The sequence below is a fragment of the Bombus terrestris genome, chromosome 12 (assembly GCF_910591885.1).
Source record: "Bombus terrestris chromosome 12, iyBomTerr1.2, whole genome shotgun sequence".
Lineage (NCBI taxonomy): Eukaryota > Metazoa > Arthropoda > Insecta > Hymenoptera > Apidae > Bombus > Bombus terrestris.
Genome location: NC_063280.1, coordinates 12,545,735 through 12,571,536, shown reverse-complemented (window position 1 = coordinate 12,571,536; position 25,802 = coordinate 12,545,735). Strand labels below are relative to the sequence as shown.

The 25,802-nt window shown below is 39.3% G+C and overlaps 1 protein-coding gene across 5 annotated transcripts in view; it reads left to right on the top strand.

Annotated features, from left to right (window-relative positions):
* LOC100643586 (tyrosine-protein phosphatase 10D) overlaps positions 1-25,802 on the top strand; it is a 51,968-nt gene that overhangs the window by 17,621 nt on the left and 8,545 nt on the right. The window contains exons 1-19 of one of the 5 annotated variants that reach the window (XM_048411161.1): positions 7,211-7,471; positions 8,650-8,896; positions 9,314-9,589; positions 9,702-9,908; positions 10,036-10,389; positions 10,639-10,811; positions 11,826-12,189; positions 12,842-13,111; positions 14,316-14,618; positions 15,378-15,656; positions 17,013-17,422; positions 18,389-18,766; positions 20,532-20,724; positions 21,024-21,038; positions 21,400-21,568; positions 21,975-22,227; positions 22,537-22,794; positions 23,565-23,949; positions 25,624-25,713. In XM_048411161.1, the coding sequence (XP_048267118.1) occupies positions 7,226-7,471; positions 8,650-8,896; positions 9,314-9,589; positions 9,702-9,908; positions 10,036-10,389; positions 10,639-10,811; positions 11,826-12,189; positions 12,842-13,111; positions 14,316-14,618; positions 15,378-15,656; positions 17,013-17,422; positions 18,389-18,766; positions 20,532-20,724; positions 21,024-21,038; positions 21,400-21,568; positions 21,975-22,227; positions 22,537-22,794; positions 23,565-23,949; positions 25,624-25,685 (4,842 nt within the window). In that variant the 5' untranslated portion in view covers positions 7,211-7,225 and the 3' untranslated portion in view covers positions 25,686-25,713. Of the gene's footprint in view, positions 1-7,210; positions 7,472-8,649; positions 8,897-9,313; positions 9,590-9,701; positions 9,909-10,035; positions 10,390-10,638; positions 10,812-11,825; positions 12,190-12,841; positions 13,112-14,315; positions 14,619-15,377; positions 15,657-17,012; positions 17,423-18,388; positions 18,767-20,531; positions 20,725-21,023; positions 21,039-21,399; positions 21,569-21,974; positions 22,228-22,536; positions 22,795-23,564; positions 23,950-25,623; positions 25,714-25,802 lie in introns of those variants that run through there. The other 4 variants (XM_048411165.1, XM_048411162.1, XM_048411163.1 and 1 more) reach the window with 4 other exon arrangements.

Below are 25,802 nucleotides of genomic sequence, written 5' to 3'. Positions count from 1 at the left end.
AGTCTTGAGAAACTTTGACTCAAAGATAATCGTACATGTACGTTTTGTTATACAGGTGCATGCAGGTCCTTCCATGCCGAAGGACAGAACTTTCCTTCGTAATATTTCATTGCGGGGATATGGATCGTTTGAATCATTTAACATACTATTTAAATTATCGCGAGGATATGAATTTTCATTTTGACTTTAGTCCTAATTTTTCGCCAATCCGCCTAATTACTTTATGTAAATCAGAGAATTATGCACGCAAGTGATTTACCGTAAAGATAATTCTTCGTTTTTAACGAGAACGATTATCCTTATCCAACTCTCTACGCATAAACTATTATAACTGTCGTTACCTAGTTTCGATGCTTTTAATCTCAAAGCACTTGAATTATTCGTATTTTGCGTATATGACAGTTTCGTTAAACGAATACTCGTTTATTTTATTTAGCGATATATAAATGTCAACGTTTACTTTTTCTATTTACTATTTTCGTTAATCGAATCGTTAAATTAATAATACAGATACATCTGTATCTTTTTAGTTGGCTCGATCGTCGCTCGAATATAGTTTATCTTTGAAACGAACGAAACAACACCTAAGAGAAATCTCTAAGCGTCTCTAAGGAGAGGAATAGTTACATTCTACATTCGAGAGACTGGCAATTAAGCGATTAAACGACGATGTAGCTCGTCTTTCTAGGTCGACAGATTGAAGAATGAATTTTGCTTTAATCGTTTTCAATGAAACGGTAATATCTAGTAATGCTATTTAAGAAAAGCGGTTAATCTATTGTTTTTCTTGTTCCTACGATCGGTCGGCAGAAATTATTTCTTTTATGCGTATACATATACAGAGTGTTTTACAGTGAAGCCAACGTTTCATAATAGAAATACATGCTTGAAATTCCAAGTGTTTGTTTCTTGTTTGAGATACCTTATCGAATATATCGTAGCATTTTAGTCGTTTAACGTACGTATATTCCACGAGTTAAGTGACAAATTACGGTGAATGAGCTACGTTATCTCATTTTGTTTGATTTCTGTGTTAGCTGCACCATTCGTATGACAAGAACGTTTACGACACGTATTTAAAAATTATACCTATTGCTTAATAATCAACATTTGTGACACGAGCATTTACGCGAAAAATAAATAAAGAAAAGTTTTAAAAGTTTCATTTATATTTCTTTATTATTATTTCTTTCTTTATCCAGATTCTACGATTATATCAATATTTAAACAGATATTTATAGCGCTATGATAAACCATTTTCCTCGAAGCAAGACATTTTTTCTATGTTTCGGATTCGCGTAGCGATCTCCCGTCGAATATCTGTTATTTCGATACGTATTTTATACTTTAAAACGAAATATTTTATCTCTACTTTCCAACTTATTCTACCTTTGTATCGCATATATATGTTATTTTCCTGCATATTTCTTAATAGATCGGACAAAATTTATAAAATAAAAAGGAGACAGAATTTTAAACGTATATAATTTGATATATTTCGGAATAAAGATAACGTATGTTACTTTTAAACAAAATATCTTATGAAATAACCGAATCGAATTAACTCTTCGTATTTTTCCTTCGTCGAATTCATAAGGTTCGTAACAGATTCGTAACGGATTCGTGGCAGTAATACGGCTATGACCAATGAACGATCGATAGTACCAAGGAGCGTTCGTCACGGGAAATCCGTTAAAAATTTTAACTTTTTTACGATTTTTACGATTAATTGATTTTAACGGGCGATTTTTGTTTGTTACGTTTTCCTCAGCCACGACGATCTATATCGTTTAGTCCGGAAAAATGCACAAAATCTTTCCATGTCGAAAGCGATCGAACAACTGCTACTGTAAAAACACAATAATTTTTTTTTTTTTTCAAAATTGATCTTTCAAAAATTAGAAAGAGAAAAGAAAAGAAAGGATATGCAGATTCGCGTCTGGATCACGAAGATCTCCAACAGGAATAGCCCAGCGAAGATCTCAAAATTTTTTTCCTTTTTTCTTTTTCTCTTTCTTTTTTTTCTTTTTTTTTTTTTTGTCCTTTCGACGAGAAAAGAAGGAGGGACAATTGAGTTCGTCGCTCGTACACTTTTTCCATTCGATTAGTAAAATTTTCACGGAGGTAAGGACTTTCTCTCTGAAATTCGATTCAAAGGGACCGTGCTGCTCGTTTTTCTCGAGAATGTTTGTCTTTGACAAACCCAAGACCTTTCGGTTTACGCCATTAGGTATTCCACGCAGGGACGCCACGTATAGTTTATTTAGAGATTCGGGACTCATCCGTGAACGAAAAACCGGAGCGGAACAAAACGAATATGCACGGAATTCCTGTAACGGCGACGAATATTCGTTGAGCGAACTAGAGTACATCTACTATATAGAATTTGCTTAATTAAAATATCGACGATCAGTTTGGAATCGTACCAGCCTCGCCGATCGTCGATGATTTTCCGATACGTTGCAGAGATCGACGTTTCGAACAACTTTTTCCTCTTATAACGTATAACTGCCTCGCTTTCGCCTTAGCTTTCCAGATACACGTTCGAAAAACACTGTCGGCGTTATTTTATTCGGCCGTGGTAAGCGTGCTGGCAATCGACGCGAATTATAAACAGAAGTGGGCGTAGCGATATCGACGGTTTTTCGCGAATATCTGGCAAACTAAGGTCGAACGGCGGTTATACGTATAGGAAAAAGTTGCCATCGAATCATGGTCCCGACAACATGTTCGAAAGTCATCGAAATCGAACGATTACCACCGACGGCAGAAGCGGATGTCGTACGATTTTTCATCCGAGTCGTAAAATAAATCCGTGCATCGATCGCGCAACGTGGATCGGCGAGCGTGACCTTCCTTCGGCCAAACGATGCACGTACGTACATACCTGTAACTTACGTAACTTGTTCGTTAACAAGATGTATAGAAACGACGCCGAGCGTTATATACGCAAAGCGTTGTTACGAGTGCGTCGCTTGCTGCCTGCAGGCGTACGCGTAAATGAGAAGAAAACGCGTTGTACTTGGGCCACGTGTTTGCGATCGAAAGCGCGTAAGTCGAACGGGCGACAAAAACCGCAAGCGATTCGGCCGCGACAGACTCGCCCGTGGCAGACGTTCTTCTTCGCTGGTCGTGGACATTGAAAGCGAACACGGAGAAAGCGCACGTACGTTAAAAGCAAACGGGCCTCGATAGATCGTTTCGTCGATCACCTGATAATATCTGTCCCGTTCGTTCTCATGATTTCTTATCTCTGCCCTTTCTATCGAATATTTCATATTCTATAAACTATATTCTATAAACTATAAATTGTTTTAATAGTTTCAAGAATATGTAGGTAGGAATTTCTTAGTTACTCGCTGTTCTTTGATAGAACAAGATTAATCGATGTCAGTTTTACGTGGAAACGTTGTTAAACTCGGAAGCAAGAGAAATTTGATCACACCACTGTTCCACGAGGGTTATTCGCGCTTGAGTTTACAGGTGGTATTCCACGTTATTGGAACTCGCGTCAAAGTCTCGAGAACTAGTTGGCGCGAGTCAAGAGCAAGCGTTCCCGCGTGCCTTGGTATTGTTTCTCGCGATAATCGCGCTAGATATTTTCCGAATATGTACCGCGAAAATACACCTACGCTATAGAGATGGATCATACATAGGTGGAATAGAGGAAAACGCCAGACGGCGGATTTTGCAAGGAAAGAGGAATAATTGACAAGTAGAAGGAATCTAACGAAAAAATGTTGCGGAGGAGGGTGAAGAATTTCTACTTTCGACGACAGTGGAATGTACGTTACCTGCTCCACGAGAGCATTACGCGCACGCGAGCTTCTTGATCGTGACTTTTTTTAATGGGTGAATCGTTGGAAAACGTGAAACGATTTTGTGAATAATTCTCTCGACGTTATGTATGTATGTATGCATGTATGTGTAAGATGCTGTCAGGGGTACGGTATTTTTTCCCAAAAGTCAGGAAACGTCCGCGTTTCAACGTTTAATTTCGAAAGTGAAAGTTTCGATTTTAGCATCGTAATAAATCGTAGAATTGGACGTTTTTCGCCGATATTGGTTGCAGAAAATTGTATAAAGAAAGTAAAACGGATCACTTTGGTAAAATTGAAAAATGGCAAATCAAGAACGATTACGCAAAATAGGAACATTCCGTTTACATATCGATTGAAATATATCGAAGGAAAGGGATTGAGAGAAACAGTTAGAATCGACGGTATAGGCTTTGAACGTCGATTCGAATACGCAAAAAGCAATGAAATATATCGACGAGACGTCAACAGAGATCTACGAGGATTCTTGCAGAGGTATTCTCACGTTTTTATGTCTCGTACGAGTCACGAGTCGGAATCAGAATCAATGATATTCGGTATCGATCGTGGTGGCGATAGTTACGCCTAACGGATTACGAACGTGAATTCTCGTGGTATTTTTAGTACTCGCCGACCGATGAGCTGGCAGCTAACGTATAGATTGTTGCACCCCTGCTCCATTATGATTTATCTCGTTAAACGGCACGACGAACGCGTGTCTATTTACGCCGAGTCGTCGCATCGAGCTCGATCAGCGAGTTGCGACGACCGTCTATTCATCCGTCTCTCTTTCAGTACGGGGCAAGATAGACGGTGTACGAGCTGCTTTGGAATTTCGCGCGACACATCGCATCGGTATACACGTAACGTTCGCTGCCTAACCACCTAATCCGCGTACTCCAGCGTGTTCCGTGTTCGAGGCATTCGCGCGCGTTAGACACCAATCGCCAACAGAGAATAAACGACTCGCGGTTTTTTTAACGAATCAAACTCGGAATCGAATCGGAGACTGTCGGAGAAAAGAAAATTCCAGTTTATTCGTAGGTGATATTTTATTTGCCGGGAAAAACGCGCACATCTTCATCTTAAGTCGAGTTGTAACTCGATACATTCGTTAAACTCCGAAACGTCCCTCTCGTTTACCTTTTAGAATTCAGCAATTTACATACGCGCAAGATGTCGTACGTTGATTCGTACAGTTAGTATTCGTTAAGCACGACAGGAATCACGCGCGCTACGTCACGTTTGCTTGCGATTCTAAATCAATACAGGGTCGTCTAATGTAATCGTGTTGTTGCATCGCGACAAGCGAACCGATACACGTAAAACGTGCTTTTGCGCTACTTGAACGTATTTGAAATATTTTACACATCGACCAAGTCAACTTGATTTGCTTAATTTGAATTCTCGTTGTAGAACAATGCCTTTCTTCCGTCCGCTTTTGAAAGTGTCAAGACAAGCGATGATTGCCACATCGTAGCGATAGTTTTCGCATTAAACGAGCTTGACGTTTAATTTTAAAGTAAGAGAGTATAGTATCTAATAAATTCCCCCGATAAACTTCCCTCAAACCTAGTAAATAGAGAGCAAAGAGAGATTTTTTTTTTATACCAAATTCAAAGTAGGTGCATTCGCTTTTTCATATAAGGTTTTTGGGTAAAACTTGTCGAGTTTCGGTGATGAAAAGATTTGGAGTTTACGCGTACTCGATAATTTCCATTTCATCCGATGGTGTAAGATGTAAAAACACGTTTCTCGCGTTTAGAATGGAACAACGATATCTGGTATAGCGCGACGATGAATACAGTATCGTAGACTAATCGCAAGTTGCGTCGGTTGTTTCGAGGGAGAATCAAAATATTTGACGTTCTATATTTCATTTTACTAGAGTTTAGTGTCATATTCATCGAAGAAGGCCGTATACACTCGACGAGGTCCGATCAATTTCGTTCACGGGCACGCTATTTATCGATTATCGTTACAACGAAATATTTATCGTGCGTTACGGTTAAATTTACGATATCGTTGCGTTTAGAGCCATTTCTCTTTCTAAAAATCAGAGATTGGCATCTAATTTATCAAACGGTAACGCGACGATTTACGTTGAAATAATTATTACCCATGACTATTGTGATATTGCGATCGCGCGTTACATAAAGCGAAATCGTAGCGTTTCTGTGTCGCGATATTGCGTATCTGGATCGTGATACGGAGACATCCGACCAGACGAGGCCACCAGTCAATGGCAAAGAGGCATAAACCTTTGTGGTATTTATAGTATACATTTATAGTATCATAGCGAACGCTCATATTCTTTGCTATTGGATAAGTTATACGGCAGAAGTCTGATTATTATCCGAGTTTCATTCTATTCATAGCAGGACGACCCCGGATAGCCGAGGCCGTTCCAAGAATCGAATCGTACTATCGAAATCTCGTTAACGAAAGAATCAAATATGGTGCTTATATACGCATATATAAGTTTCTTTTTTTATATTTTCATCTGCATTTTGGAAAGCAATATCGATCCCGACCGTTTCCTTTAATTCGACTCTTAAAATTCGACTTTATTCGAATTCGACTCTGAAAGGTCTAGAAATAATGCTAGAAATCTTTGGATCGATCGGAGCCACGAGATAATAATTTGATCGAACCGAGATGAAACCGGCGCCGAACCGAGAGAGAACCGGTGATAGCTAAATCTACGTTGGCGTCGCGTTTCAACGACGAGCACCGATAATCAGCGGCAACGTACGCGCGTGTAAAATAATTCCCGGCAAATTCCGCTCCAACCCTGTCCGAATGAAATTCTCCGTCGGTTTCCCACGCGCGTATATACACGCACACATACACACACGTATATACAGACGCCATATGCCCTTGTACATCCCGATTCATAAGTATCAGCACATTTGCGAAAAATCGAGCGAAACCAGAGTATAAGGGCAGTCGTAACGTTGTATTTGTTATAGCATTTCGTACTTTTGTACAACTAGAAAAATTTCATACTACGGGAAGAATAAAACGATTAAAAGTCCTTTAAATAGGCTTAAAAGTATCGCGAGATATCGTGGCCTACCGAACCGATAGGATACCGATCCGATAAACACACGATACGATTTAAATCTAAAATGTTTTACGTACATACGGTATACGAATACGACGAACGAAGGCACGAAATATTTCTCATACGATATTACAACGCGCATAATACATCGATGAAAAATGTCTATAAGCGCGTAAATACTTCGACAAAGTATTGCACCGTGTATAATACGTAATGCGTAACAATTTTCTATGGTAAATGTCGAAACGTTTATACCAATACGTAGCTGGTTTCGTTTAAAGCGGTAAATCTTCTTTTACGGTATTTATGAACGGGAGTGTACGTATGGCACGACCCAGCGATGGGTTATTTCGCTGTTCTTCGTACAATTAGGAATTCCTGTCGTCGTTCGCGACGACGCGACGCGCGCGCCCAAGCGCCGGATGAAAAGAGCTACGACGAGGAAAAGGGAGCGCGCGAGCTGGCGGATTCTGTGGGAAACGGAGAGGCGAAGCAGCGAAGGAGGGATCGATATGTAGCGACCCGAACGTCGCGACCGGATCTAGGAAAGCGCCATCGTCGCGACGGAGAAAATTTCTCGAAATTGGTAAAGAAGAACTTGGAAAACTTGTTGCGCGAATAGCCGATAGTTTATCGAAAGAGGCTGGATAAGGAGAAACAGGCGAGAGACGGGGCAGGCTGTCGGAGTCGGTGAATCCCATTAAGTTGGTTGATATTGTCCGAACGATGACGAGAGCTTGAACGGTAGAACGTTGGAGACGAGTCGATAGCGCGAGAGAGACAAGGGCCGAGGATGTTGGTATCCTATCGTTTCTCAGAAATTTCGAAGGGAAGAAGAATCTCGATCGCTTGTCGTATGCAAACTCGCGCGTCAAGCGATAAACTCAGGACCTATCCTACCATGAAATTTTCGGCTTTTCGCGCTATATAAGCAGCCGAGGTTACGAAAATCTCAACCCAATAACCAAACGACGCTACAAGAGTTGCTCGAACGAACGAATCGCTGCCTGTGACCGTTGAAATACGGTACAGTTTCCTTTCGTTCCTTCGAACCGCTGAAACGGAGGTACCAATGACAGATAGAGCGGTCAAATTGATATCGTTTTTTTTAATATATATATATTATTCGCTGTCCGCTGCAAACCGTCGCGTTACGGTTGAGTAACGGCATTATAAATTTGCGGTGCGCCTCTTTCCCACGTCTGTCTCACCGCTTCCGGCATACCGTGAACACTGTGCGGTATACACTGTACATTGTGAGCATGTACCAGCGATAGCACTCTATCGGAATTCATAGTTACGAGCATCGTCGTCGATAATATTCCTACGAGACGATTTTTAATAGACTATCAGCTTTTATAAGGAAATAATGGATGCGCAACGTTTTCCCTTTTATATTATTTTATCGAATTACCTATGATCCATTTCGTTCTATCGAGATAAAGATTCCAACGTTCGACAGATTAGGTTCCATGTTTGTATAAAGATGCGTCGTTGTGAAAGACGCGTAAAAGAAAGACGCTTCTCGGACAACCTAACGGATAAGAGAATTTCGTTTCTACGATCGATCTTTATCGGTCCGTACGTACAACTATCGATTAGCCTTTTTAACGTATTACGGTTTGAGAAAAATCCCAGCTGCCGACCAAATTACCACCCGCTATTACCCATTTTTCTTATTTATAGTAATTTTCGATTTTTCATTTTCTCGGACGTTCGTACAAATACATACCGTTGTCAGAGGTGTTTATCGGTTGTTTCTAGGTCACGTATTCGGCGGATCTCGCGATTGAGATACCAGGAAACTTGAGTCAAGGCGGTTCCTGGTATCGTTTGGACTACAGTCCTGCCGTTGGTTATCCGCCACCGAATACCACCATAGCCGCTACCGACATCGGTGATGTGATCAAATTCAAGGACGGACTTCCTGGCACTAGATACGAATTTTGGTTATACTATAGCAATAGCACGCTTCACGATTGGCTGACATGGACTGCGTCGATAACCACAGGTACCGTAAATTTTACTCGCCTACGATATACTCCTTCTTCCGATTCGCCAAAAAATTTCGTAATTCTAAAGTATTTGTGTAATCTAATTTGATCCGATCGAATCTGATCTAATCCGACGTAATGTAACGATAATTAGTCGATACAGCGTAAACATTTTTCAATACTTGAAATTGGTCTGCTATTCTTCTGGAATTCTGTAATTCTCGTATAAAATTATGAAGCAGACGATATCTAAATAGACGTTGCATCGAAAGTATCACGGGATATTAATTGAAACTTCTAACGAGATCGACTTTTAATCGCGTTCTTACTTTGCTCTCTGCTCGGTTTTGCAAATTACTGGCGATAACCGGACAGGGCAGGAGGTATCGAACGAAAATGAATAGGTCTTTTGTTGAGAAACGTTTGTTTCGCAGCGCCGGATCCGCCATCGAACCTCACGGTCTCGGTGCGAAATGGAAAGACGGCGATAGTTTATTGGTCGCCACCAGCCCAAGGCAATTATTCCGGTTTTCGGTTAAGGGTGCAAAGTTTCAGCGATACCGGAAATCCAAAAACCAGCGTCATTCCTGCGGACGCGGTTCCCTACGTGCTACGTGATCTCATCCCTGGGGCTACGTATTCTCTTCAGCTTTTCACCGTATTAGACACCAAAGAAAGCGTGGCGTACACCAGCAGGAATTTCACCACCAGTGAGTCGATCAAACGACACGCGCGCTTCGTTACGCTTCCGCTCCGCGAGATTACAAATGCGACGATTTGCTTAAAAAACAAGCAACGAGCCAGTCTCTTTTATTCTTGTAGAACCCAACACACCGGGCAAGTTTATCGTGTGGTTTAGAAACGAGACGACTTTGCTAGTTCTCTGGCAACCGCCCTATCCTGCCGGCATTTACACCCATTACAAAGTTAGTATAGATCCCGCTGATGCCATAGAATCCGTTCTTTACGTGGAGAAAGAAGGAGAACCTCCTGGGCCTGCACAGGCTGCTTTCAAAGGACTCGTCCCTGGTAACGTATTTGTTCAAATAATTTAACGTATATCGTCTCGCGCTTACGTCTCTAATTTCAAACTAACGTTACGGATTGTAACTTTGTAACTTTTGTCGTTTTGATATCCTATTTCTGATCATCGCAGGCAGAGCTTACAATATTTCGGTTCAAACGGTGTCGGAGGACGAAACCTCCGCTCCCACGACTGCACAGTATCGAACGGTGCCATTACGTCCCCTCAACGTTACGTTCGACAAGTCTTCCATAACGTCCAATTCCTTTCGCGTTTTCTGGAATCGCCCCGAAGGAAACTCGGAATTCGACAAGTATCAGATATCTTTGGGAGGTAACAGAAGACTAGCGCCGGTTACCAGGAACAGAGACGACGAGAGCAAATGGGAATTTAAAGATTTAGAGCCGGGCAAAACTTACCAGGTGGTTGTGAAGACAGTCTCAGGCAAGGTTACCAGTTGGCCAGCTAACGGAGACGTTACTCTAAGTAAGTTTTCCTAATTTCTACTTTGTTCTCGACTTTACAAGCAGCAAACGAAATTACAAGCGGTTTCCTATTATAAATAAGTTTCTATTTCATCTTTTTCCGATCCTCTATAGATAGATATATAGAGGTATAGATGTATAGAGAGCGTATAAATGTACGCGTACATTTGTAAATGTACAAAATGTAAATTTAGTAAATTTCTCGATATATCGTTCTTTAAAATATCGCTTTTAACTTTAATATCCGTAGAACCGTTGCCCGTGCGGGATCTTCGCACTGTCATCGACGAAAAAACCGGCATGGTCGAAGTTTCTTGGCATCCTGAAAATTCAAGTACTCAGGATAGCTATAAGCTTCAGTATCACGAAGTGGAAACCACGATCGGCGGCGATAGCAATATGTTAACAACTGATAAGACCAAGGCAAGTACTTTATCTTACTTTTATTTTAACAAATGTACGATTCGATGAATTAAGATTTCATTTATCGCATAGGAATTTACGTTTCCATAATTTACAATGTGACTCGTATTTTAAATATTTTGCCACGATATTGGAAGAACGTTAAAGCAAACAAATGCGTCGTCTATCGAGTCAGGGTTGCGTTTCGTTGTATGCATAGTATGATGGATTCCTACGAAAAGGCTGTCGTCATTCGTTACGGTATCGACAGAGAAGCGTAACGGCATTAATGGTTTCGCGTTTAGCGAAAACCGTTGGAAATTTGAAAAACATCGGCATTTTGGTTTTAATAATAATCAATGTTTCGAACAATTTTCTCTTTTGCGTGTTACCGCTTTCGAGTTTCGAGATATTTGGAAAAATATGTCGGTGCCAATACGGCGAATTCTGTCTGTAATTTTATCGTACGGCCGTAGCAGCGTACGCGTCGGTATTGATTGCCAGCCGCCTAAGACCGCGATTATAAAGAACCGCGAAAGCGGCAGAGCGGTAGAACGAGCGACGACTGACCGACGGAAAACAAAATCAAACATGATAGATTAAGAAGCGACGAGCGGCGGTTACATGTATAAGAAAAATTAGTCCAAAATCATATACCCGACGACGGACATATCTCGTGAATCATCGAAATCCAAGATGATCGACCAGCGAAAATATTCACTATATACGACGTATAATTTTTTGCATGTAAAGACTTGAAAGTCATTTGAAATTTTAAAAAAACTGTAATTTCAAGCTGATATCGATTTACGTACGTACATATACGTAGATACGTAACAAATTAAATACAATAGGAGGGAATTTGAAATTCAAATTCCTTTAATTCCAATCTTCCAACGATATTTTCGTATTGATATTTTTGTGACTAAAATTGATTAAAAGACGGCCGATTTAACAAGTTGATAGTCGATTGGTAATTTTGTATATCCGTTTCAACTAATATTTACGTAATATCGTACGATTATTTATTTTCAGGTTACGTTAGAAGCTTTATTACCCGGCAGAAACTATTCGATAATCGTTCAGGCGATTAGTAATAAAATCGAATCAAACGAGACTGTGTTGTACCAAGTCACACGACCCTCGAGTCCCATAATCGAGGATTTGAGGCCAACCGAGATGGGATTGAATATCTCGTGGAAGAGCGACGTTAATTCGAGACAGGAGAAATTTGAAGTAACGCACAATAGGAACGACACTGGGGAGAGCGCGACTACGTTAACCACGGAATCTCATATAGTTCTGGAAGACCTTTATCCTGGTGCAGCGTACGAAGTTAAAGTTTTCGCCATTAGTCACGGTCTAAGGAGCGAACCACACGATTATCTTCAAGCCGTTTGTAAATATGATATCACGTGATAATTCTCAAATTCAAAATCGTTAAATTTAAATAACTAAAATTATAAAATCGGGTTATGCAACAAGCATCGCAAGACACTAGCGAGCAAGATTTTCAGATTTTACGATTCGTTGCATTTTTTCCAATATTCCAACAAATTTTAACGCTTCCAGTTTAACGTTTCACGCTACAAGAATATGGAATAAGAAAATCGCGTTTAAAATTATAAACGTCAGATTTGTAGCGTTTTCCAAGGTTATCGCAAAATGAAACAAATATCGGTACGACATTTGTTTCAAATATTTTTACGTATCGTTCATACTCTTCGACATATTTACACGTTTCCAGATAAAACCGACACACGGTATACGAATATTTGCATTTCTTAAATTCTTTGACCGTTACTTACGTTATAACAATTTTTGGAACAATTAATATCGTACTAGTAAAGCTTCTACGATATCCCGCGAAATTTAACATCGAAAGATGAACATGCTTATTACGTAACCTGATATATGCGTTAAGCATAAAAATAAGTTAAAGTTCCAGTACCTGCCAATATTTTTGTTCATCGCTGTACATCTCTGAAAGATGTACGATACTCGAATTTTACTTTTCTCTCGTGGTAATTGATACGATTGTTCGATCGCAGTGCCACACCCACCAAAGAATTTAAGTATCGAGAAGGTAACGAGCAACACGGTTGTCGTGCATTGGGAGGCGCCAACCGATTCGCTGTATTCCGAATTTTCGATACGATATCGAACGGAGGATGATCCAAGATGGGTAAAATTGCCCAGTGTTCGAGAAACGGAAGCGGAAGTGGCGGATATGACGCCAGGAGAGAAATACACGATTCAAGTGAATACCGTGAGTTACGGAGTCGAAAGTCTCTATCCCCTTCAAGTGAATCATACAGTTCGTAAGTAAATGATAAAATTGTACATTTAAATAATTTTAGTACCGTATCTAATATTTTGTATTTTCTGTTTTCTCTTGCGAGTCGATAAATAAAATTTAAATAGTTGCCATTGCTATAATTTTTAAACTATGAAGATTTGAATAAACCACGCGTTTCAAAACATTGTTCGTGTTGTTAACATTATTTGCAAATAAAGTAAGAAACTATGTATAAATAGAAATAACTGTTTCTTCGTGAAAGATGACATCACTTTTTTGTCATCAAGTTTCTTTTTTTTTTCTATATATATATATATATATATATAATTTTGATAATTAAAGTTATGAGAATCGAAATTTTTGAAGCGTCAAAGTGAATAAGAAAAACACAAATACGGGGATAAAATCATATGGCATAACTGCGACTCTAATGGAATGGGGTATAATTATTTAAGTTTGAAAAATTGAGAAACTGTTCGACGTTTACTGTTCGAACAAAGAATGCGTTAATAGAAGCAAGGAACCATTGCTTAGTCGATTATTTAGTAAACGCAAAGAAAGGTATAGAAGATGTGTCTTATGTATGTCTTGTACGTTTTTGCACGTTTAACTTTTTCTGTATACGCACATACATCCATAATCTATTTACAGTGGCTCACGAAAATATAGAACATTTTTATGAATACGTGTATTATATGCGTTGTACGAAACTTTCTGGAATTTCATCGATAGTATAACGAGACACGACTATCGTGATTGCATTGATAAAATTTGAAACAGATCCGAAAATATATACAAAGGTAAGTAATTTATCGCAGACGTATAGCTGGTAAAAAGTTAGTACGCTGCAAAAAATAGCGATGTTAAACGCGTAATTAGTGCTAAATATAGTCTCGCTAGATATTATTGTAGATACCTTTTACCGATACGATCTCGAACGTGACGATTCCTGATTCTTTGCAATGTGCATGTTTACGATAAATATGTCGAAAGTTTGACATATATTTTCAAATTCTATTCAAATAATACCAAAGCAAAATACGGTCGTGATAGTCGTGTTTCGCTACAGCGTTTATAACGCAACAATTTACATGAAAAGTTTTCGATACGTTGAAATGCTTTGACGAGCCGCTACATCGTATTTCTTTTCTGTAATTTGCAAACGCTTCGATCGGAACATTATTTTCTTGTTTCGCCGATAATCGAAAAACTATATCCTGTTTCAGGACCGAATCCGGTACTTAACATCGCTCCGATCATCGATTCGACGAACGTGACTCTCGAATGGCCAAGACCAGAGGGTAGAATCGAAACTTACGTGATAAGATGGTGGCCAGTCAAAAACCCTCAAGACGTACGCAGCAAAAATGTCACGGAGAGTAACGACGTGACCAGCGTTCTTTTCGAAGAAAATTCAGTGCAAAGGGTGCTTGTTAGCGATCTGATGCCAGGTGTTCAATATTCCTTTGTAATCTACACGGTCTCTTATAATCTATTCAGCGATATCACCAATCTAACAACTAGAACAAGTAAGTCTTATTGTTCGTTTGTTCTCGCAGCAATCCTCCTGTAATTTAACTAATGGCTACGTTTCTCTTTTTCGATGAATTGTCCAACTATTTCACCGAAATAGTCAAAATTTGCTTTATCACGAGTACTAACCCTATACTTGAATCAATACCATTCATGGTTATTTCGTTACTAATCGCGTGTGTGCCGCGTGACACAGTGACGATACAGTGACACCTTTAAATGCATTTTTCACACATGCAAACACCTTAGAAACGATCTTATTCTGTAAAATAATTTACGATCGTTGATATCTCTGTTTAACCGAAATCCTACGATATATGACACGTTTAAATTACTTTATCTAATTCGAAGCATTAAGTTATTTGCATCGAAGCGTTTAACTAAAAACTTATCGTATATAATAATCTAATTTTACGACATTTTCAACGTAGATATCGTAGATACGGTAAGAAATTCCGATTACGCATACAAGAGAAAGATAGAAAGATCTTGTATCTATCGTAGTTAACTTCGTTCTAGCCGTTCAATTTGTCTTTCATTGAGAAAATCAATCGTACGTATTTCAAATAGAAGAAGGAAATTTAAAATGTTAGGAAATTGTATTAAACGTAAAAGAGTAAGTCTGTTCGAATTCGATCTAAATAAAGAGAAACGTGATTAAAGCTGCGGTAAAAAATGTTTCCTGTAAAAGAAAACGGAAAAGAGAAAAGAAAGAAAGAAAGGAAAAAAAAAAAACACGAGTCTATCGAATTCAGTGCCGCTGATCCAATCGGAGGTGGTTGTGGTGGTCGATCAGGATCAGCCCGACTCGTTAACATTGAGATACACACGGACCCCCGTTCAGTCATCCAAGTTCGATTTGTATCGATTTCGGATCAGCGACGAGAACAACACGACGAAGGAGCGGATGGTCGACGACATAGACACCAAGGTGACGTTCACGGGCCTTATACCTGGTAAACTATACAACGTCACGGTATGGACTGTCAGCGATAACGTGGAGAGCAGACCTTTGCTTAGGCAGGATCGACTTTGTGAGTATTTTGCCTATGGAGAAGCATCTTTATGTATATCACTGTGATTAGACGTTTTTCGATGCACGAGCGTAAAAGTAAATTCAGGCAGTAATGAATACGCGAAATTTAAAAATTGGAAAAGTTAATCGCGATGGGAAAAGCGACGAGGGTCGACAAGTTTAGCTGTAACGGCAAAAGAAAACGACGATTCGCTGATTTTTATTCGAAAAATGACCAAAGTCGAACAATTTCGTTTCATTTCGAATAAAATTGTAAAATTAAGAAATTTTTTTTATGAAAATTAACGTTTGTGATTATATTTTGTATTGTAGGAAGAAGAGGTTTAGTATTAATTTGCCGATAGGTACGTTTAAACGCCAAGGTTTGAATCAATTTACCCAGTTAACACAGGTTAATTGCGTGAAGCCTCTACTTATCGTTTCGTAACGGAACTCGATATCAAGATACTATATTCGTTTGAAACGTTCATTACGCAGCTTGCGTTAATAATGCTTATTGAAGCGTACATCGAGACAGTACGAGCTCCAACGAAACTCCACTTAAGAACGTGGTGCTTTTCTCTTGGTCCAAGTTCGACTTGCCCGTAATGCTCGAAATCATACGTAAATGTAATTAACCAACGAGAGTAAAAAAATAACGATTTAAGCAAACTTCTTCGAAATAACTAACCGTGTTGTCTTCCTCGTAAGTCGTTTCAAGCGCATTTTAGTCTGAAAATGTGTTGGTAAAGTAGTATTTCAGAATTGTATTCTTCCATGGTTAAATCGTTGCGATGCAAACATAAGAACCTGAAGAATTAATGGCAATTGTTAATAATCTGCTTTCTTGTAATGTCTCGTAAAATGTACGACGCTTTCTTAAATCGCCATCTTAAACGTACAATATTTCTTCGATCCTGGATAAATTCGTTGTTCAACGAATGGTTGTGGTTTAAAAAACACCGTACGGAGTAAAATGTCGTAGACGATCGACGAAAAGTTTGGAATCGCTACGTATCTGATGGAAAAATTAATAGAAAGTAAGAATGTTAAAAAAAGGCCAACCTCGACTCCTGTTATCTTAGAAGATCTATCGATAGTTGTAGCCTTGAAATTAGCCAACTCGTTATAGAGTTAATAGTTGGCGAGAGATTTCGATCGTTTGCCCAATGACGTCTATCGCGATATCTGTCTGTTTATTTTAGACAATCGAAGAAAACAATTACCATTGTTTGTATCGTAAAGTAACGATTAGTTGCTATTTAATTAGTAGTTTACGTCTCTCGAAAACGCTTTAAATTCCATTTTACGCGTAATATAAATAGGCGAATTACTTGGTTGCCTTTGTTGGTAATTTGGTGAGATCTATTTTCAGATCCCGAACCAGTCACATCCATTCAAGCGGTAGAGGTGAACGATACAAGAATTACGTTAACCTGGGATATTCCGCGTGGACAGTACGACGCTTTCGAAGTTCAATATATAAACACCGAGGAAAATTATATTCAAAATGTCACGAGCACGAATATAATAACCATCTCCGATTTGAAGCCGCACAGAAATTATACTTTTACGTTGGTAGTACGTTCCGGTACGGCGTCCTCTTATTTGAGAATATCGAATCCTGTGAGCGCAAGTTTTACAACAAACGAATCTTATCCTGGCAAGGTGGAAAAGTTTCATCCTACGGATATTCAGCCTAGTGATATTAGTTTCGAGTGGTCGTTACCTAGTCAGGAACAAAATGGAATCATTAGAAAATATACAATCACGTATGGGCTGGAGGTAAGCATATCTTTGTTATTGATATCAATTTTTCACTCCACGTTCGATACTACGTGTGTTTTACGTTAACGGATAGTAAATAGATCGCGTACCGCGTTTATTATCCGTACGTAGGACGCCTCGTACAAACGGGACAAATTATAACTGCGAAACAGCGAAAGATGAAGAGGAACTTTATTAGGCAAAATCGAATGACCTTTTTGAAAGATGTAGCGGTTCGAAGACTTTCAGATTCTTTCTATCTCTTTCTCGAATGAAATTTTAAATCCATTTATCGCGCTATTAATAACACGTCTATTGTTCTCTATATATGAAAGTATCGAGATACATTGTTACGTTTGTCAGCTTTTTATCTTCCATCGCTTCGGAATTACAGTTCGGCCCGTGTGTATGGGATATCCTGTGCAAATACGCGTATCTTCTGAATATAATTGATCCGTTAATTAAAATTTAGCAAACGGGTACAAGTCATCGGACACTTTTTGCCAAGATACGGACGTAATAATTTCTAATTTTTTTTTTTATAATACGAGTGGTTGATAATTACAACGTTCGCCTATACCGACGCTAAATTTACTAATCGTAAATGTAAGTGTCAAACGATTTACGAATAAATACGTTATCGAATAAAGCAAAATAAAGCAACTGTAATAAACGAAAATTTACTTTGTCTTATTCGCGAAGTAGGATTCGCGAAAACTCGGCGTTTCAGCGAATTTACGTTCGAAGAACAAGTATTAGCATCGAGTTAATCGTGATTCACGCACTTTCCCCACCACACATTCGGCATATGGCGCGCATAAACGAACGTCTGGTAATATTAAAATTGGAAAAGGAAACGAAGGAAACAACGAGATTCGATGGAAATTAGATGCGGCATTTTAAAACAGTATTTTAAGTAGCTCGCGCGAAGAATAATCCGCGATCGGATTAAACTAACACGTTGTTTCTTATTACCGTCATTAGGGTTCGACTCACACTCAAATGCAAGACTTTAAGCCGAACGAGTATCGCGGTATCGTCAAGTCTCTGATACCTGGAAAGACGTACATCTTTCGGATTCAAGCGCAAACGAGGATCGGCTTTGGTCCCGAAGCGGTGTGGAAGCAGAAAATGCCGATTCTGGCACCGCCGAAACCCTCCACCCAAGTAGTGCCGACCGAAGTGTGCAGGAGCAGTACCACGATACAAATACGATTCCGTAAGAACTATTTCAGCGAGCAGAATGGCGCGGTTACGTCTTACACGATCATCGTGGCCGAAGATGACAGCAAGAACGCCTCTGGTTTGGAAATGCCCAGCTGGAGGGATGTCCAGGCGTACAGCATCTGGCCACCGTATCAGGTAAGAATATTCCAGTAATTTCTCTTCAATTTAAGAATATCTCTATTCTAGATATAGATATTATTCCGTTAGGTTTCGATAGATTCTTTGAAATGGTGACCAAGTAACCACCTAATTGATAAGTTGCACATTTTCTATCTACGTATAATACGGGTTATATATGCCGCGAGAAATGTTTTTTCTATGATTTTTCTACGTTAAACGAAGCAATTGGAGACGGCAAAGACGAAAATGATAAATGGAAGCGATAGGAATATCGTATCGCGTTCTAACGCGGTTGTTCGATCCAAGTTCCGCGCAAACAAATATTAACGTAATAGAAGGAAATCCAAATGCCATCGAGAAGACACATACTTGTCGGTTACGTCAAGCTTTTTTCATTGCAAATCGAGCGACGAGATGCGATGCGTCATCGACGTGGCGAATGATATTGCAATCGAGATGTAAAATAATTAATGCAACGCGTTACAACTCGTTGGCTTGCAAGATCACGAACAAACAACGCGAACCACCAAGAAATACGTAGACTCGAGACCACGCATAAACAATTAGTGTTTGCGCGATCGTTGCATTACGCGTTATACGTATATGTGTCTTAGGCGCGTCTTGGCGTGCAACAGTCGATGGGCGAGCGTGCGTGTTTCTAGTTGTCGTTAAAGAGACGCGTTAACGAGGCCGATACAAATTGCGCCGAAACAAAATATTCGGACGTTGTAATGGTGAAACGCGTAGAAATGAAATGGGTAGTATCTTTGTGTTACGTGAAAATCAGGGAAATACGATCGTAAGAAATATCGTGCGAATTGACTCAACGAGGAAACTTTTGTTCGACAGTTGAGTTCTACCGATAGCGATCGTCGTATAAGACGAGAAACGATCGACGGTTGCCAATAACGAGTCTGATTTCGAACACGACGTTAATCCTGAAAAGTATTAAATGTTTCCGCGTGAAAAAAAGTATAGTACGTCCCATATTACGTATAGTAGTTAAGTTTTGTTTACGATGGAGTCGAAGCATTTTTCTTTCAGTTTATGCGTTCAGTTATGTCTTTTTTCTTTCTGATCGAATACGGATAAATGAACGTCGACATACGATCACTCCAGTTATACTATGGATGTTTTAAAAAATTTGATCGTGAACACAAGAAAAATAGTTACGCAGGTAATGATCGTTCTTTCGCTGTTAGTCGTTAGTCGCTGTTAGGGCGTATAATTATATCGTTATACGGTACACAGGGTGGACAGGCGGACCGTACAAGTAACGTACAAGTAACGAATGTCTCCACCTAAATGTCCCTTTGAATTCTGCCGATGGAAAAACGTTTCCCGCGTAATGCGAATAATACGAAAGGACCGAAATCAATGTTTTTTTCAAGGTTGTTCTTTCCGGAACTTTCAAAGTTATTCGCGTTCGGATATGTAAAACAACACGATGTTGAAACGCCTTGGACGATTAAAGTTTTGCGCCAAAGCTATATCTAGTAGCTGTAGGCAGCCTGTGAACGTAAATAAATGATAAATAATTACTTTATAGATAGTAATTGCTGTCGCGATACCGATGATTCCCGAGAATCTAAAGCGCTGATCATTCTCGATATCGACGAACCGTCTACGATTAATCGCTAAACTTTGTTTCGGAGCACCACTCCAACTTTTTTGCAGTCTACCGTAAAATATAGCGCTGCAGTATTGGTCGTGTTAAACCACGTAGGCCACAATTTCTCCGGCGTTCGTTTATACGATTCGATGCGTGTTTGATTCGCAGGTGATGGAACCTTACTATCCTTTCAAAAACGGCTCCGTGGAGGATTTCACGATCGGTAGCGAGAATTGCGACAACAAGATCGGATACTGTAACGGGCCGTTGAAGTCTGGATCCACGTACAGAGTAAAAGTTCGAGCGTTCACCGCGCCGGACAAATTCACGGACACCAGTTACAGTTTTCCAATTCAAACAGGTGAGAATGATCGTGCGAAGACGCTAACGTTCGTTCGACTCGCTGATGTTAGGAAATTCTTCTAATTTACGACAAGGACGTAGTTTTTATGCTTCGCAAGGACCGTCCGGATACCTCATTTTGCCCGCTTCGTTAACAATGTATCTTTCTTTTGCCTGGTCTCGCGTACAGTCTTGTTTCAAATTCGTCATCTAGATTAAAAATCCACTCTCCATGGGAGTCTGCTTGTTGTAATATATGGCTATATGGGAAGCTTGCTAAATTCATGCCTCGTTATTTCATGCACATGTCTGCTCAAGGATTGCTGCTGGCAGGTAAAGTAATAGAAATAAACAAGGTTATTACGAATAATTATTTATAAATTTACGATCCGTTACAATTCCAAGTCCACGATCTAGATTAATAAGACGCAGTTCCTTTATCATCTGTTAATTCGCACGCGTCCTTCGACCTTTCTATCTCGCCATATTGATTTTTGCATTTCCGCTTTTAAATCTCTTTAGAATGGTCAACGTATTTAATATTTTGATTACGATTCAAATTCCGCACGATCAGAAACCAAACACAGAGCGTGAACTTATAAAAACTTATACACGGCGGATAATCGTAACATTTTAGACCGAATTAATTCGATAAACGGAGTTTTCCATTGAGATTTTGTCGTATTCGAAACAGATAAGGACAATACGGCTATCATAGTTGGAGTCACGGTTCCAATAGTACTCTTATTGACCTTATTGGGCATTGGATTGCTGGTGAGGCGAAGAAGAAGTCAAGGACGTAAAACGACCGAAACGAGGACCACCGACAACTTGTCTTTGCCAGATAGCGTGATCGATACTAGGCAAGTAGGATATATATGTATATATAAGTAGTTTTAGATATTTCGATGAAATCAGTGGTCAGTTATGAGCAAAGATTCGTTTTAAATTTCTATATTTTCTATATGCGAACTAGAGGGATAATGTGCTGTCAAGCTTAACGTCAAGCTTAAGATATATTATTTGTACCGTATCGCGTGATAACGATCGATTTGTCGATTTAATTTTACGAATAATCAAAGAAAGAACAAAGGCAGGAAACGAGGATACGAGTTAAGATCTCGATCGGGGAAGAAAAGAAAGATCGAGTTAATTTAAAGTCGTCCAAAGAGTGTTCGTCGTGTTCGATTTACGGAATTTATTCGTTAAATCGTCGAGCGAAAGTAACGTGAATCGATCATAAGCGATAATTAAATCTCTTGCTTGCAGTCGGCCAATTAAGATAGAAGATTTTTCGGAACATTATCGCACGATGTCGGCGGATTCTGATTTCCGTTTTTCGGAAGAATTCGAAGAACTGAAGCACGTCGGAAGAGACCAACCGTGCACAGCCGCAGATTTACCGTGCAACAGGCCAAAGAATCGTTTCACAAATATTTTACCTTACGATCACAGCAGATTTAAGCTGCAACCTGTAGACGACGAAGAGGGTTCTGATTATATTAACGCCAATTACGTTCCCGTAAGTTTGAACTTTTCTGTCGCATTTGGAATTTTGAAATTTCAAGGATTCGCGTGGTTGGGAGGATAAAACGAAAGTGGTGAAACATCGCACCGACGCGGTGAAAACAAAGAACGATACGTTGACTTTCGCTATATTATGGCTAATTTTTCAACGACGAGTCAACTCATCATGCCCGACCTAAGGATGCTATCTTGATATTACGAATATTATATATCGGTTATAGATATGATCCGCGTTACTCTTTGAAAAATCGATAAATAAGATTCTAAATAAGATTCGAAGTAACAGGTATATTTTATGCACCAGGGTCACAATTCTCCAAGAGAATTTATCGTCACGCAAGGACCTTTACACTCGACTCGCGACGATTTCTGGAGAATGGTGTGGGAAAGTAACAGCAGAGCCATCGTAATGTTAACAAGGTGTATCGAAAAGGGCAGAGAAAAATGCGATCACTATTGGCCTATGGATACCCATCCCGTTTATTACGGAGACATTTGCGTCACGATATTGAACGAAACGCATTACCCTGATTGGAGTATCACGGAATTCATGTTGTGCAGAGTAAGGAAACGTTTGTTATTCCTATAAAATTCTTTCTATATCGTATCGTGTATGAAAATGGAGAAGAAAACAGGACTGCGTGTATTTTTACAAAAATATACCATTATGCTACCCTAATAGAGCCTGTTTAGTATCTTTGACTCTTCGTACTTGCTTGCTTCGTTCTTATGAAAGCGCGTGAAGTTGCGTGTTTCTAAATTTTGCGATAATACCGATTCTTATTTAGACTAAAAATAAAAAGGCTATCCAAGACCGTATTATCGTTCTACGTTTCTCAAAGATAAGATGTTTTTACTACGATATATAATTTGTAAAACGAAAGCGATCCAAATAAGACGAAATAATATTATACGTACACGTATATAGGCGATTCCTTGTGAAATAAAATAAATATTTGTTAAAGAATGATAGTCCCGCTACGGAAAACTAAGAAAAGTAAGAAAAGTACGCGTGTTTCATCGAAGTACACCACATCCGTATACTTTTTAAGCGACCGATATAATTACCGAATCTACAGACGAGTAACGTTAAAACGTCATAGTCGTGTACCCGCTCTGATCATCGCAACGACGATTAAAACACGTGTATCTTGTTTCCTTTATCTTTTTAGCTTTGCATAGTCGGTTATTATTTTTGTCAAATATCTATTTTGTTTGTTGCTTTTTAGAGAAATAATGCTTTTCGATGACTGTGGAATACCTATAGAAAAAAAAAAGGGAAAGAGAAAGAAAGGAGGATAAGAAAAATAAACAAAAACGTTTGTTCGACAGGGAGACGTGAAGAGGGTCATTCAGCACTTCCATTTCACAACGTGGCCAGACTTTGGTGTTCCAAGTCCGCCTCAAACGTTAGCCAGATTCGTTCGGGCGTTCAGAGAGAGAGTTAGGCCGGATCAAAGGCCTATCGTCGTCCATTGCAGCGCAGGGGTTGGTCGCAGTGGTACGTTCATCACCTTGGACAGAATACTTCAACAGATTTTGGTATCGAAGTACGTCGATATCTTTGGAATAGTCTGGGCAATGAGAAAGGAGCGTGTTTGGATGGTGCAAACGGAACAACAGTACATTTGTATACATCAGTGTCTTCTGGCGGTGCTGGAAGGTCAAGATATGACAGGGCCACCACGGGAGATTCACGACAACCAAGGTTTCGAAGGTGAGTTTCCGTTTTTCAGTTCCGTAATTTAGTAATTTTAGCGAATTCGAGGAAGAAGCTTCGTTCTTTGCGAGAAAAGCAGGGATGTGCGCGTATCAACGATTCCTCGACACTCGTGATTGACGTAAATCAGTCGTAAATCGGATATATGCCTACGAACATTAGCTATGAATCGACCGAAAGATCGACTGTCTAAAGCGCTACAAATATTTTCTATGACGAAAAGCGTTCAGAATCGTAAGAAAATTTGGAGAATACGCGTACACGCATCCCTAGCGACGATACGATATACTTTGAGCATCGAGTATACCATGTGTTCGTTATATTTTATACGTTAATAGAAACGATGCTCGAAGATCCGCGAAGTAAAGAAGAGTTACTTCTTAGAATGGAAATTTAAGTTAACGATGTTTGAATCAGGGAAAAATGCGAGAACGTTGATGATAAAAGTTTACTCCACTTATTTCCTAAATATAATTCACCTTTGTTGATGCTATTTACTTTATGAATACATTTTCATATATATAATAAATAAAAGTACGAGATTTTTTAATATATGTACGTTAAAAATTCTGGTATATTTTATCTTAAAGTATGGCAAGTAAATGTGCAGAAGAGAAATTCATTGAAACGTAACTTTGGATATTTATTGCTTTATTTTGTTGGACAACCGATGCATTTTTCTCTTTTGTGCGAGTTAAATCGTTACAAACGAAGAACAGTAGTGCATGAGTGATTCGCAATGGACGAAACACCTATCAAAGTGCGAGATATGCGCTTTGGAGGAGAAAGCGAATCCATAATTTTAAAATTCCCATCGTAATTCTTTGTCTCTTAATCTCGGTAATTTACGAACTCGAGTTTTTATCGACTAATTATTTTTAATATGAGAAATTACTGAAATTACATTAGCAACGAATAGGTTCGCTGCCGCTCGTAAGTATGTGCACGCTACTCAAACGGTCGATTTCTACCAAGATAGATAGACGAATGTTGTTAAAGTATATGATTTAATGGCGAACTAACGATATATTTTTGTTCAATATGTAAATTTCAACTCGCGTTTAAAGAAAATATTCGTTATATTACGTAGGCCCCTTAATTTGGAACAGGCTTCTCTATCTCGTATACCAGCCAAGGATAACGAACCGCTTAAATAAGAGAACCGCGTAACTGCGTATAGTAACAACGACGTGTAATACAGATACCAGTTTTTAAATTAACGTTACCCTGTCGTAATATTCTACGACAGCTTCGATAAACTATAAGATGGTTGGATAGACTTTCCATTTGTAATTTTACAATTAAATTACACTTTAGCAAATACAAGCGAGCGTTCGCAAACTTTTGAGCGGTAGCTCGAATCGGCATATAAATGGTATTTTAGTAAGAGGCAAGATATAAAAGGAAGAAAATTATTAACGATTCGGGTATGAATCGTAAGAGGCTCGGTGGTGGTGACGGTGACGGTGTAGTATATGGTTTTGACTTTTATGGTTTCTTTAACGTCGGAGAACGAAAAGGAAAGGAAAGGAAAGGAAAGGAAAGGAAAAGAAAAGATATATTCGGTTTTGTGTCACGTGCAAAAGTGTTTGTTGCTTTTGGTAAATCGTATCACATCCGTACGTAGCGAATCACTTCCCTTCTCCAACCTCGTAATCCCTTTGAATCCAGGCAAGAATCGAAGCTCCGTTGAAAACACAAAGAGTTCCGCCGAGGATGAAAAGGAAAGGTGACCCTCGAACTGCGATTCCGGCGTCGATGGTAATTTCGATCCTCGCTTATTTCATTTTCGACCTGTTTTCTATTTCTCTGTTGTACAGCGTGTTGCATGCGATGACTAGTCTTACCCA